General features: G+C 39.5%; 3 protein-coding genes and 1 long non-coding RNA gene across 4 annotated transcripts; 1 reads left to right on the top strand and 3 right to left on the bottom strand.

The window, feature by feature from the left end:
- Positions 1–725: 725 nt before the first annotated feature.
- LOC129750727 (uncharacterized) lies at positions 726–1282 on the bottom strand. Its single transcript, XR_008738471.1, has 2 exons — positions 1013–1282; positions 726–933 (listed from the first exon to the last, which is right to left on the bottom strand). It is a non-coding gene; the product is annotated as an uncharacterized LOC129750727 (long non-coding RNA).
- A 2120-nt stretch (positions 1283–3402) lies between these two features.
- On the bottom strand, positions 3403–4925 carry LOC129750724 (RNA 3'-terminal phosphate cyclase). The gene is made up of 5 exons (XM_055745734.1): positions 4754–4925; positions 4125–4694; positions 3942–4063; positions 3618–3876; positions 3403–3555 (listed from the first exon to the last, which is right to left on the bottom strand). Exons 1-5 carry the CDS (start codon positions 4793–4795, stop codon positions 3472–3474), a joined length of 1077 nt encoding a protein of 358 aa, XP_055601709.1. The 5' UTR covers positions 4796–4925; the 3' UTR covers positions 3403–3471.
- An 860-nt stretch (positions 4926–5785) lies between these two features.
- On the bottom strand, positions 5786–7253 carry LOC129755931 (uncharacterized). The gene is made up of 3 exons (XM_055752636.1): positions 6926–7253; positions 6478–6859; positions 5786–6403 (listed from the first exon to the last, which is right to left on the bottom strand). The coding sequence occupies exons 1-3, from the start codon at positions 7008–7010 to the stop codon at positions 5986–5988; spliced, it is 885 nt and encodes a 294-aa protein (XP_055608611.1). The 5' UTR covers positions 7011–7253; the 3' UTR covers positions 5786–5985.
- Positions 7254–8120: 867 nt separating this feature from the next.
- LOC129758263 (uncharacterized) lies at positions 8121–8982 on the top strand. The gene is made up of 3 exons (XM_055755737.1): positions 8121–8373; positions 8435–8521; positions 8581–8982. Exons 1-3 carry the CDS (start codon positions 8239–8241, stop codon positions 8677–8679), a joined length of 321 nt encoding a protein of 106 aa, XP_055611712.1. The 5' UTR covers positions 8121–8238; the 3' UTR covers positions 8680–8982.
- Positions 8983–13824: the final 4842 nt, after the last annotated feature.

Genomic DNA, 13824 nt, shown 5'->3' with positions numbered 1-13824 from the left:
ATTTCGAGGGAATGTTTGATTATTAAATAGAATGCACGGATAACATCACTTTGAATTTATTTATTACTTTTTCAAAACACTTTTTATAAAATGCAAAGTAATAAGTATGGATTCTGGGAACGCACCTTCCGGCTAATGACCGCTCGTCATTCATGCATCGATGATTGTGCCAGACGCAGCGCGTTGAAACTTCAGTTGTCCACTTCCGGACTGTTGCGAAAACCCCGTCAATATCTCCGGAAACTGCAACCTGGTAGAAAAATAAAACAAACAATTTTGCATTTTGAAAATCGGAAAATCTGTACATTTCATGATCACGGCCGCGGCCCTTACCTGTACGCATTGATCCGGTATTGATCTGGCCACCACAAGAACCACCAGCATCGCGCTTTCAGAAACGCACTTAATCGCGTCAGTTTGTTTTTTTTTCTCCCAACTGGCGGCGGCTGCTGTCTGTAAACAAAGCGGCTACACACAAAATTTTCGAGGCCGGAATTTAGCAAAATTTTGCTCAAATTTGACCAGCTAGAAACTTAGCAATAAATTTAGCAATATTTTTTAACTAAAATTTTAGCAAACGAGTACAAAAGTTAGCCGCCGCAGTTTTTACTCAAATTTCTAGCAAAAACCGGAGAAAATGATTGCCCGGATCCGTAATTTCATGTTTCTCTATTTTTTCTCTGGAGAATCAGGGGAATGTTTGAATATTGAATAAAATACACAAATTTCATTCACTTATAATTTATTTTTCACATTTTTTATGTTTTTTTCACACTTTTCCTATTCTGGGAACGCACCTACTGGCGAGCGAAATGCCATGCCACCTTCGACAAAGAAAGCACCGGGGTGTTTGCCGGATGCAGCTTGTTGAATTTCCAGTTGTGGTCCTTCTTCATTACCGGCCTGTGGCGCGCTTCATGTTGCAGTTTTATCCTGGTAGAAAAAAAAAACAAACACACAAATTAGAAATTGAGAAATTATAGAATCTGAACACTTTAAGATCAGACCTTACCCTGTAAGCATCCGGTGTCGATTCAGCTACCATTTCGTTGTGGAGTTTGCCACCACAAGAATTATCAGCAACGAACATCCGGAACCGCACTTAATCGCGACAGCTTTTTATTTTTCTCCCTACTGGCGCGGCGGCTGGTGTCTGTGAACAAAGCGGCTGAAAAACCTTCGTTTTACTAAAATCAAGTAAAATGACCTTTTTTATTACTAAAATCAAGTAAATTTAGCTTTTTGCTAACTCATCAGTAAAAAAATATTTTTGCTAACGGGAAGTAACAGCGAAATTTTGCTAAGTGGAGCCCCGAAAGTTTTGTGTGTAGAAAACTTTCGTTCTACTAAAATTAAGTAAAATTGCCTTTTCAATTACTAAAGTGAAGCAAAATTAGCTTTTTGCTATCGCGTTAGTAAAATAACCCATTTTGCTAATCGAAAGTAACAGCGAAATTTTGCTAAGTGGAGCCTCGAAAATTTTGTGTGTACTGTGAGTGGAATCTCATTGAGAAAATTGGCCGAAGGAGAGGATGTGAGCGTCAGAGCGGTACGGACAACTATTAAAAAATATGATGAACATTGTACATTTGAAAATGAACCAAGGAGCGGTCGAAAATCTGGTCCTGTAAGTCCTGTTATCGAAAAAAGGTCAGGAATGTCTACAAACAGAAACTATCGGCTTCCTTTCGGGATGTGGCGAGACAAGTCAGGACTTCGGCGTCTAACGTGATGCGTGCTAAAGAGCGACTAGGGCTCAACACATACCAGAATCAAAAAAACTAAAAGGAACCCAAATCAAGCGGCTTCTGTCAACGACAGTCAATTCAAAAAAAAAAAAAAAAAATCCCCGCAATTTGCGAGTGCGGCAAAATCTCTAGCTCGTACGTCACATCGGAAAAAATGAAAACCCAGAACTACATCAAGGAATGCATTCAGAAGCGTTTATTGCCGATGATCAAGCAGCGTGATGGACCCGTCATATTTTGGCCCGATTTGGTACATGGTGGTACAAAAGCCAAAACGTCTGTTTTGTGCCAAAAACATGAATCCGCCAAATTTCCCCGAAGCAAAAAATCTTTGTTATGTTCAGCATTTTACTCAGCACAGTTTGACTATCCCAGGATTCGCGGGGCATTCGCAACGAATCTTACTTTTTCGTTTTGAGTGATCTCGGAGTCTGGAAAAAAATTTACTTGGTTGTTTTCGATGAATGGTCTCTAACTTGATTCGGAAACCAGACTTTCATTAATAGATAACACAAACTCCTCATTGATTGCGGGGCACGATTTTCAACAGATCACGTCAACTTATCTGCTTTGTCGACGGCATTGACATAGTAGTCGGCAGATCATTTGCGGAGGTGGAGGAGATCTACCGCGAACTGAAACATAAAGCAGGGAGGATTAGGTTGATGATTAATACGTCCAAGACGAAGTACATGCTGGTCTGCGGGTCCGAAACCGACCGAGCCCGCTTTTCCAGTCATAACAAGTTCACGATCGACGTCGTCGACTTAGAGATAGTCGAAGACTTTGTCTATCTCGGCTCACTGGTGACCGCAGACAATGACGCTTAGCCCTCGCACGTGTAACCTTTACACTACGCTCATTGGACTGGTTGTACTCTACAGGCACAAGACGTGGATATTGCTCGAGGCGGTCCTTTGAACACTTGGTGTAATTCAAACGAAGGGTTTTTAAGACCCATCTTAAGCGGCGTGCAGGAGAACGGAGTGTTGAGTTAAGGCAAAGGATGAACAACGAGGTCGCGCGACTCTACGGCGAACCCAGTATCCAGAAGGTGGTGAGGGCTGGCCGAATACACTGGGTAGGACATGTTTCGAGAATGCCGGGCGACTGTCCTGCAAAACAGGTGTTCGCTACGAATCCGGTAGGAACGATACGAGCAGGGGCACAACCAAGTGGAGTATGATCTAGCGAATGTGGGGTACCCCAGTGAATTGGAGAAATAATGTTCATGAAGTTATGTCGTGAGACGGTAGACTATGAAAATAAATGGTCATTGTTTTTTTATGGCCTCAATATGTTCTGGCATATTACTCATCTTGGAAGTGGATGTTTATGTTTCTTTGTTATGTAAAACCTAAATCAGTTAGGACGGCGTATTACTAAGTCGCTATAGAATAATCTGGGAGTATTCCGCGATTTCTTTTAGATATAAACTATACTTTGCGGGTTATGTACAAATCTATAACATATGTTCAACATGTTATCATGAAAATATGAAAGTTCAATGCAATCGCGGTTAGAAGGCAATTTTACGAAATAATAAATAGGTACCTAAATAACTTTTGATATCCCAGATGAGGTCCCATTTTTTAATGATTGTGATACCTCACTAGGTATTAAGGCATCACAAAATTTGATTTCATTCATTTTTGATTATTTAGCCTTCAAATTTATTCAACTTAACTCAGGAATGATTACTTACCTGACTTTAAAAACAAATTCAAAGATACCTATTTTTCATTCCGATACCGTCACATTCTATCAGACAACACCCATTTGGTTGTTCTGTTACCGTAAATTTAGCCTGCAAGAGAATTAACAAATCAAAAATTTTATGAAAAAAGCATCAGATAACTTCAACCTTACCCTAGTCATCAGCTGGGCAATGTGAATGGCAGTTTTGGTGTGCATGGTAAGTGGCTCGGTTTTGACCGCACTGCGACCATCGGCCAATGCCATCAGCACCACCAGCATATCCTGAACATGCCGATCAACGCATGCTCCCACACTGTGCGCCTCTTTAATAATGTTGGCCGTTTCCAGTCCCATTTGGAAGGAGTCCTTCTGCCGGTTTCCGAGCGACCCCGCGCCCAGAATGGCACCGGTGGTGGTCTGAAGACCTAGGCTACATACGAAATGTTGGAATTAGTTATGTTGTAAGGAATTTTAGTTAGTAAAATTTTAACCCACATAATCCCAGAGCAGTTATCCGGTGCCATGTCGACACTTTCCTTGTATTCATCTATGTCGATTTCTGGAGGCTGTAGCCTTTGAAGCACATTCTTAGCACCGTTAGAAGCATCTTTGGATACCTACAAAAAATGAAACAATTTTATTATTGCAATTGAAGTTTTAAAAAATGTACTAACTTACTCTCATAGGCACATTCCCTGCCACGAAGCTCCACCCGTAACATTTACTAATACTTCCGAAATCGACTGAAGACACCGGTTTCAAAGTCCGCACCGGTTTAATGTGTACCACGCAGTGGCCACCGCCTTTCGGAAAATAGCCTCTCCGAAAAAGGTCGAAATCAAAGGTGGCACCGAACTTTTCCATATTGGGGCGGAAAATTTCGGTCATGAAATCGACCTGAGGTGCCATATCCACATTAGTTCCTCCCTTCAAATCCAAAGTAATGGAACCGGCACCAAAAATTGCTACCGGCAGCACGGCTTGAATAAGCAAACTGATGCTTCCGGCCGTTTGTACATGCCCGTCGAATTTGCCTTGCCCTATATCGCCGGGGTGGAATTCCAACTCCGTGGAACCGATCTGGAGACCCTGAACCCTGGCTCGGCAAATATCTCGTAGTAGTGCGACACCTGTCAGGTGTTGTGCTGCGAGACCCGGTTTCTTCCGACCGGCGCGAATGTTATAGATACGAATCGATCTCCGACATAGGACACTGAAGCAAAGGGACATTCGTAGGATTTGACCTCCCTATCAAAGAAAAACAAAAATTAACTGGTTTGAATTTGAATCTTTTAAAAATGGCTTGCCCCTTCAAGCGTGCTTCCATCGATGTCCAGTATATCTGCCATTATTTACTTTATCAATGTGACTGTTTCAAAACGTATTAAATGAACACTTTTCTTGTAAATTTTTAATTCTGTTAACACCGGAGTTTATCAAAAAAAATCGTGGGGTAATGTTTACCTTTTTTTTCGCGCATCCACCTCGCATTAGCTTTGTTCAATCTGGTCTTTAAAATTAGTTTCCCTTTTCTGTTCAAGTACTTGTATGCAAAGCTTGCATTCAAGATCTTGAATGCAACATAAACTCATTGCCTAAATATCAGGCGTTTAATTGTCCGTGAGGTGGAAAAACGCTTTTTTCAGGCATAGCTGGTTGGAATCATTCGAAAGGATTACTAGCAAAGATTTGTTTATAAAGTTTGAATCGAAAAAAAAATTAAAATTTGCTCCGACGCGTTAACTTCCTCTTGGAATGCAACTTTTGAAAAATATTCGGCAATTAAAATAATTCATTCAATGTAAAATTAAATTTCTTTCTTTTTTTGTTTCTTTTTTTCTCAGGGATTATATTTCCCTGTATGACAGTCCTTATTTTGATATTAAACGCCAAGTGTCACGTTCTGCTGCCATTAAGAACCTCAAGGAACATGCAGGCACGCTCTTGAAAATAAAGAAGTTCTTTGCCTACAAACAGGCGTTAAATATTTCGTAAGATGGAGATTAAAAAAGTATTAGTAATTTAGAGGCTTTGGAGCTGAATTTCAGTTGAAAATGTACAATAAGTTCTCAATCGTACATTTTATAATGAGAGAGAAAGTTATTTAAGGAAACTGACGATTTTTTTCAGCTTATTAATGTTCACTTCTGTATGATCGGTGAATTTCGAACCGTTACAGTTGATTAAATTGATCTTATCAAAACCCCTTTCATATTGCGATATTAAGGTCCTTGTTGTTAATCTTTTGTGAAAGATTAGAGGTTACCTATTCAGAAAAAATATTTCAAAGTAGAAGGGAACATTGCAGGACTTCACAAATAAATCAATTTTCCTATAACTTAAATTATTAAATATTGTTCTTCTTTAGTAAAGGTCAGTATATAAAATGATTGGATAAAAAATTTACTGGAAATATCACTAATGGTAGACATTCGGCGAAAAAAATTCCCATTCACTGTCTCATAACTTGGAAAAGTTTCAAACTGTCCAAGTTGCACTGTTAAAGAGGGCAGTAATTAAATTGAATGTCCTCAACAAGTTAATCCCTTCGTCTGTGCTTGGGGCACAGCACTTCGTCATCGAGGGTCGACACGATTTGAGCCGGTTCCAGCAGCAAATGATCGTACTGACCATCGCGGGCCGTCTGCTCCGGACCCCTCAGAGCATGCTCCCGGATGAAATCTTCCACCACCTCACGTTCTAGTACCGAAAATTCCAGAAGCGCACCCCAGGCCACGACGGCAAACGGTCGATCCCTGCTAGGGAGATCCGATGCGCTAATCACATGTCGATAAAGGCAAGATTTGACGATCGCTTTAAACTGCTCCACCTGATGTTTATTGGCACACGGATGATACAGGGCAATGATGCCACCATGCTCGCTGGTGTGCAACCAACGCTGAGGTGGAACGTATTTGTATTCGCCGTAGCGTGGCCACAATGGCCGATGAGTGCCACTGTGAAAAAAAAAACAAAATTGATGAGTAATTTCCAAATTGAGATCTGAATTTCAATTCAAATAAATGCTTACAACGTCGGTATCCGTTCGTCGTACTGTATCGTGGTGTTGATGCATTTGTGAATGGCCACGTAGACAGCGGGAACCTGTTGCAGAGTAATAAGCGGTTCCATATTGTAATCCCCACGGTAGTCCCGGCGATGATCTAGGCACATGTGAACGGTCGAGTGGCGAACATCGTACGGATCAAAGTCGATGGCCAGATTGTGTTGGGCATCGTCGCAGTCCGGATCCCGGATACCCATCGGAACTCGCTGAACGGAAGCAGCGGGGGTGGAGGCGGAAGCGCCAAGGGTGGTAATTGTTGTTTTCTCAGTTGTTACCGTCGACGTTGTACTGTTAGGTTGTGTGGTCGATCCACTCGGAGGATTGGGAAACCATTTACCGTTCCAGGCTGGATTAGGATAAAATGTTCTGGATTAGTGAAACCATAAGAAAATAAAACTCAATGCACGTTTACCTTTGTCATCGGCTAATGACGTTGCTGCGTTTAGCAGCAGAAAACTTAACAGATAATATTGGAAATCCATATTGAATTTGCACATTAGACTTAGAAGTTACTATTGGCACACTTAATTATTAATTCGTTTAAAAATCATTACAATAAAACTGGTTTTTGTGCTGTAAAGCTGCTGAGATTTTGCCGTAATTTGGAATAATTCCTTATCTTGTTCAGAACATGTTTTGTTTACTCAGCGTTTCGCTGAACACGCTTTAACATTTTTAACCATCATCGGTTGATGAAAAATATGATTACATTGAATTTTATTCATTAAGCAAAATTATATTCATTATACTATTAAATTTAAAATAATGAAAACTTAAGTTTCTCAATTTAACGTTCACACAAATTTAACTGAATTTGGCTTAATTTCAACACTGGATATAGCTGCAGCTCATGATTAATTATGTACACAAATTTGCTTTTGAAGGAAAAAGCGAATCATAAATTTAAAAAGTGTATTGTATATTCCATATTCCTCCCCCTGTGGTACTTAGTTCAAAAAAAAATTAAGATCCGCAAAGGAGTTTAATAATTGCGGAAATATCGTTATCGTTTGAATGAAATTTATATAAAGGAACAAATTTCAATCTAAATTTTGTATATTTTGTTTGAGCGTGTACGATTTTCTCTTTTTGGATAATTTTAAAAAGGAAATAGTGCACTGAAATAGAACAATCACTTAAATAAAAAATATTAATATGCAAAAATGAAAATTTAATTACACGAAATGTGTTTAAAAAATTTCAAATTATTTCAACATTGAAAAGGAAATCCAGTAACCGTTTTATAAATATTTACTTATTGATCAAAAGCAACTAAATAATACAATCAAATTGATCAAAGAGATAATAATAGGTTGATAGTTATTGAATCATTAAATTGATTTTTTTTAGGCAAAGGTTTTCCAAGATTCAACTGATTGGTATTTTTTAGTGATGCTCCAAAGCTACTTTAGAGACCGTTTAAAAATGTTCGATCATTTTTTACAAGATTTTCCTCTTTAAGTGAAACATTCGTATCAGCTTTCGTATAAAAAATCCACAAAACGTAAGTTACGTTACACATAACTGTGAGGAATGGATTTATTGCAATATACACGCTAAGAAATTTTTACATACTGAAACCGTAAAAAGTACATACTTTGAAGTTCGTTCCATTCTACGTGCGGTGAGTTTCGGAGACTCGGTGAATTTTACATACTTTCCCAGTTCTTTCTGTTTTTGAAGTTCCTCTCCGTTGAAATAACTACAAAGTATGTAAAATTGGAGATGACGGCGTTGTGCTTCTCACTCGCACCACCAGAAATTCAGTCTGTGTTTTGCATCCTACTTGCACGCACACAACTTTTCCAAAACTGCTGGTTAAGTCTTTCCGAAAACATCAAGATTTCTTCGCTCCTCTCGGTAAGTTTGAAAACATTTATTTCTGCTGTATGTTTTATTCATTTTTTGTCCATAATTTTAGGAAAGTTGTTGGTTTCCTCTAGGTCCCGAAGCGACATGCCGATTCCACCATAGTTCCGGCCGCAACCAAGCCAACAAAAAAGCATGGGTAATATTTCTTTTTTTTTCTATTTTAGCCATGTTTTTGACCATTTATTTCTTCTATAGGATTTACAACCTCACCGGCCAATCATGAGTCTTCTGGACACCCAGCCCCAGAATCTGCAGCCCAATGACCAGCCCAAGCTTACCGATGTCCTGAAGTGACCAATGTTTTAACGGTGGTGTTGCCGACAACGAGATGGGATCATAGCAGGCATTGACATTTTTGAATAAATTTTTTCACTTGTACGTCAGATAGAAGGAAAATCACACGTGCTTTTTTGCTAGTACAAATATATCGAGTTCTTTTGTAAGAAAAACTACATTTCCTATTACGGTCCGAAATTCGAACTTATCCCAGCGGAAACCTCCGGAAGCGGCAGGTAAAACCCGTTAAGATTACCCGGCCAGTAGAGTCCGAGGTTTTAATATTTGGTCCTTCCCACCGGCAGGTAAAACCCGTTAAGATTACCCGGCCAGTAGAGTCCGAGGTTTTAATATTTGGTCCTTCCTACCGGCAGGTAAAACCCGTTAAGATTACCCGGCCAGTAGAGTCCGAGGTTTTAATATTTGGTCCTTCCCACCGGCAGGTAAAACCCGTTAAGATTACCCGGCCAGTAGAGTCCGAGGTTTTAATATTTGGTCCTTCCCACCGGCAGGTAAAACCCGTTAAGATTACCCGGCCAGTAGAGTCCGAGGTTTTAATATTTGGTCCTTCGAAACTCAACACCAGTTTATATGGAACATAACCTGCGCCGAACAGAAAGATCAACGGCAGGTAAAGTCCCGAAGAAGTTCGACGATTTCGTTTACAAACTTCCACAAGCAAGTACAATGTATCGTACTCCGGTGAAAGAAGTTCCAGCGTTATCACATGATGCTGCCATTCCTGGGCCGTCTGAAGTGGGCGCAGCACATGCAAGAGTGCACTCCGAGTCGGGTGATAATGCTAGAAGCAAAACCGGAAATATGAGCTGTAGGAGTAAACGATCGATTAGTAGCAGAAAGTCAGTCGTTAGTGAGACTGTTAGTCAGATTAGAGCCCTAGAATTGGAAAACCAATTAGAACAGGAAGAGTTAGAAGCATCTCTAAGAGTAGATCAGATTAGAGCTCAACAAAAACTAGAGGAGCTAAAGATACAGAAAGATTTAGAGATGCAACTAGAAAAGAAAAAGTCTGAGTTTCAACGTAGGCGCATTGAAAGGGAGATCCAGATTAACGAACTGAAATCTGTTTCGAGAAGTTCCATTCATAGTAGTCCTGATTGTCGTGTCCGGAGTTGGGTTGAAGACATTCCTGACGGTCATGAACAACCCAACCCACCACCTCGTTTTGATCCCCCCGTTGACCGCGGCTCTGGACAAACCGAAGTTGTTACGCAAGCACTGAAAGCGTTGCAGTATCGTGCTGTAAGAGATTTGCCTCAGTTTAACGGAAACTTAATGGAATGGCCCATTTTCGAGAATGAATTCAATATTTCCACTGTTGAATTTGCTTTGTCTAGTCAAGACAACCTGAGAAGGCTGAATAAAGCGCTTCACGGCAAGGCCAGACAGTGCGTTGAGGCTCTCCTTACCTCCGCTGAAAATGTGAACCAGATTATTAAACTGTTAAAAACGAATTTTGGACGTACAGAATGGATTGTGTCGAATAGGCTGGACATGCTTAGAAACCTGGAAACAGTTAGAGAGGGAAATATTGAATCATTTAGGACATTTTTCAACACCGTTACTGGTACTGCTGTGGCTCTGAAAAATGTTAACGCTGAAATGTATTTGATGAATCCCGAATTAATTGCTCATCTAGCAGACAAGCTGCCAACATTTAGCAAGCAGATGTGGATTCGTCACAAGGCCAGTTTGACGAGAGGAAATAGGATGATAACTTTCGACATTTTTTCTGGTTGGTTGGAGGATGAGTTGGACAACCAACTAGCCAGTGTCAATCCTACCTTCCTTAGTCGTCGTCAGGCACCCGTCCAAAGAGTAAGACCGCCTGTGTTCCAGGTCAGCAACACTGCAACTGATAGCCGATCTCAATGTCCTCTATCCCAGACAACCAGAAGTCGTATTTTCTTTTACAGATTACATCGTATAGAATGTTATTTATACTCATTTTCGTATATCTGCACCTACAATGTGCGGTCCATGCATACACACAAAACTTTCGAGGCTCCACTTAGCAAAAATGAGCCGTTACTTTCCGTTAGCAAAAAATAATTTTTACTGCTCAGTTAGCATTTTCCCAAATTGTCATGGCTTTTGCTCAATTTGAGTAAAAAAAACCCTTTGCTATAGCTTTGGTATACCAAATTGAGCAAATATATTAGCATGGACTCGAACAATAGTCTGTACTTAAACCGCAGTCGTTTTTTTTCTGCATGTCGTCCAGTCGGTCGCAATTTCGAAGCGAGAAAAAATTAAAGTTTTGTTTTCCTTTTACGCGAATTTTGCTGGAGGAAGATAAAAATCCATTGATTAACATGTTCCAGAACTCGCACCAACCAACGATGTCAACATTGCTGATCTGTGCGTGCGGGTGGAGCTGTGGTTCTGTTTGGTGTTCCCGGTGCGTTCATCCCAGGCTGCTCCGGAATTCCATCTGGACGGGTGTTGACAAAAACTTCCTGTGGGTGCCGGCCAACTATTTAGTTGTGGTGACCGCCCGCGGAAGAGCCTGAACCTATACATTGAATTCCTCCGCTGGATGGGGGCTGCTCGATTGATCAACCAGCGCTTTAGTTCCGGCAACGTTGCTGCTGTTCACGGAAGCGAATCAATTTATAGGGCAGAACATTCTACCTGAGTTTGCTCGGTAAGTGGGTAATTTAAACTAAACAAAATTTAAACCTATTTAACTTAAAACAAAATTTTATTTTAGCTGAGGACGAAGAAAGTTATTGGCCATTCCGATGGCACATCACAGGCTTCTAAAAACTCACAACGGTGGTCTAAAGGTTGGCAGTCGGAAGTTGAATAACTCGAGACTGAAGGTGTGAGCATCGATGACGTAATCGCTGGCCCGTTCTCGTTGCCAGCAAAGTAGGGTCAAAAATTTGAATTTGACCAGAGCTGCTCTTTTGGTTATTATGTCGATTGGGACAAACCTATCTGAAAAAAAACTTGTATGAAGATGGTTCTGGAACGAGCACTACCAAATGATGTATTTTTTTACTTCTTTACCAATTTATGCAAAATTCTCTAATTATTTTCTTTTTTTCAGAAAGGCATCCGGGAAGTTGTAACTGACCGCAACCAGTGGGAAAAAGTGTCTCCAATCAAAAAATCGTTGAATAAGAGGGAGAGGACCGTGAAGTTTGTTAATCTCCTAAGATTCTTATGTAAGACATCGATTAGCAGGTAAAATTTTATTTAATTATTCATTTCTGAAATAGTATTCCGAAATCGGATTTTTTTGCATATTTATAAAATTTCATTCCTTATCCCCAAGTGACTTACTTTTGTTATTGTTTTTATAAACTGTTTAACTTAATCTGTGTGTAAAAAGCATTCGAAATTTTAAAAAGATTTCTAATTCCTTCATGTTCTGAAAGAAGGCATTAAATTGAATAAAGGCATTTTTATTCCAACTCTTACTCTGAACTGAAAACTGAATCTAAAATTGCTATCTGATAAATTAAATAGGTGCCTCATTCTCAATCTCCAAACTTAATTTGAAATCAGAAAATGTAATTTCAATCTGCTTTCGATTTGAATTTTAAGTATCCATGTTAAAATTCCAGCTAATCAGAAATAAAAAAACATTAAAAAAAAGTTCATGCATATAAAATGATTTATTTTTTCAGATTTATAATGCAGAGGCTAATAGTTATCCGGGGATAAGTAATCCTGCAAGTGTACTAAACATATTTAGTACAACTGGTGTCAACCTGCGCATTTAGTACAAGGCTATGTCCCGGCACATTTAGTACACTTCACTCGAATGTTTTTGTTTTTAATTGCTTTGTTGTCATTTTCACAACATTTCGATTTGGGAGATCCATAGAAGCCGTCACATCTGTGCACAACGTACGTTCGGTTCGAAAATAAGCTGTTGTCCCAAAAATTCTTTTCAGTCAAACGTTATCAGCCAATCGACGGGAAATTATTGGGTCAATCGGCAGGAGTGAACCCCGTTAAGAAGCATTAGCGGAAAAAAATACGACTTAAGTCCTAAATCTATTTTTTGTGTCATTACAAAACCCTCCTATCTTTTAACTGAAAACAAAATATAATCGTTAACGTTCAAATAGGAATCACCTTTTTTTTTAATTCGGATGTCGGTTCATTTTAAAAATTTTTTTAAGCTTCAACCGACTTCCATCAAGTCGTCTTTCACTGCCTAGACACCATTTACCACCCAAAAAAATTAAACATTGATATTGAAAACATGAGATACAAATACCTCGTTTGAATTAAATGTGAAAAATGGATTATTAAATGAGCAATTGTTTTATAATGTTCCAACAATTTTCCAAAATAAAAGAGATTCTATGTTTTTTCTTATTTTTTGAACATTCAAGAGTTGGCTTTATAATAGAGTTGAATAAGTGATATCTGAAATAGCACAACTACCTAGTGATGTTGTCTAGTTTCGGTACGCTAGTTTAAAAAAAAACAATAAGTGCTCTTCAGAACATGCGAAATGTGATTTCGATTTGAATCGGGGTTATCGGTTTAGGCTTCTTGCCACATTCCAGTGTCGATTTCTGTGGTTTGATTGTAGAGGTATTCTTTTAACTAGTCCTCCTCTGGTAAAACGAGAGCGACAGCGACAACTGATTCAACACCAATCGTGAAGAGTTTTGGTCGGTTGATTCATACAGTTCGATATTTCCGAGACACGTTTTATATCGTTGGAAGTGATAGATTTTTTCTCAACATACATACATACATGATCTAACCCTTGTTCTATTCCAAAGATTGAGTTTATTGAGGAAAATTTCACCCACAATGGTGACAAAATGCAGCTGCTGATCTTTATTTGTCCTGCGGATTGACTCGTGGTGAGTCCAATTCCAGGCTAGTTTTGTTTTCTCTACTGGGTAGCATTGGTTTCGAACCAACAAAGGTTACAACTAGGTGTGATGTTTTCCGGCGCATTGGTGGGCGATTAAAGCTTTCTCGGTGCCCAGCTTGGTGTTCGAATAATTCTAGTTGATGAAAAACGAAGATCGAAACATTGAAAATCTGTTGGGCCAAAGCTTATTATTCCAGAATAAGAGCCGGTTGTCGCTACTCTTATTTAGCACGAAATCTAGCCATTTTTAGCCGGATGCTACGCGAAAGTTCCCGCTCCGAAGGAGCTAC

Source organism: Uranotaenia lowii, chromosome 3 (genome assembly GCF_029784155.1).
Source record: "Uranotaenia lowii strain MFRU-FL chromosome 3, ASM2978415v1, whole genome shotgun sequence".
Taxonomy (NCBI): domain Eukaryota; kingdom Metazoa; phylum Arthropoda; class Insecta; order Diptera; family Culicidae; genus Uranotaenia; species Uranotaenia lowii.
The sequence above is the reverse complement of the archived record's forward strand: the minus strand, read 5'-3'. Positions and strand labels throughout refer to the sequence as shown.

Coding starts and splice junctions, on each gene's coding strand:
- LOC129750724 (XM_055745734.1), bottom strand. CDS start 4,795: ATGGCAGATATACTGGACATCGATGGAAGCACGCTTGAAGGG. Junction 4,064..4,124: donor CAGGGAATGTGCCTATGAGA/GTAAGTTAGTAC, acceptor CATTTTTTGTAG/GTATCCAAAGATGCTTCTAA. Junction 3,556..3,617: donor TTGCCCAGCTGATGACTAGG/GTAAGGTTGAAG, acceptor ATTCTCTTGCAG/GCTAAATTTACGGTAACAGA.
- LOC129755931 (XM_055752636.1), bottom strand. CDS start 7,010: ATGTGCAAATTCAATATGGATTTCCAATATTATCTGTTAAGTTTTCTG. Junction 6,860..6,925: donor GTCATTAGCCGATGACAAAG/GTAAACGTGCAT, acceptor ATCCTAATCCAG/CCTGGAACGGTAAATGGTTT. Junction 6,404..6,477: donor GACGAACGGATACCGACGTT/GTAAGCATTTAT, acceptor TTTTTTTCACAG/TGGCACTCATCGGCCATTGT.
- LOC129758263 (XM_055755737.1), top strand. CDS start 8,239: ATGACGGCGTTGTGCTTCTCACTCGCACCACCAGAAATTCAGTCTGTG. Junction 8,374..8,434: donor AGATTTCTTCGCTCCTCTCG/GTAAGTTTGAAA, acceptor CCATAATTTTAG/GAAAGTTGTTGGTTTCCTCT. Junction 8,522..8,580: donor AAGCCAACAAAAAAGCATGG/GTAATATTTCTT, acceptor TTTCTTCTATAG/GATTTACAACCTCACCGGCC.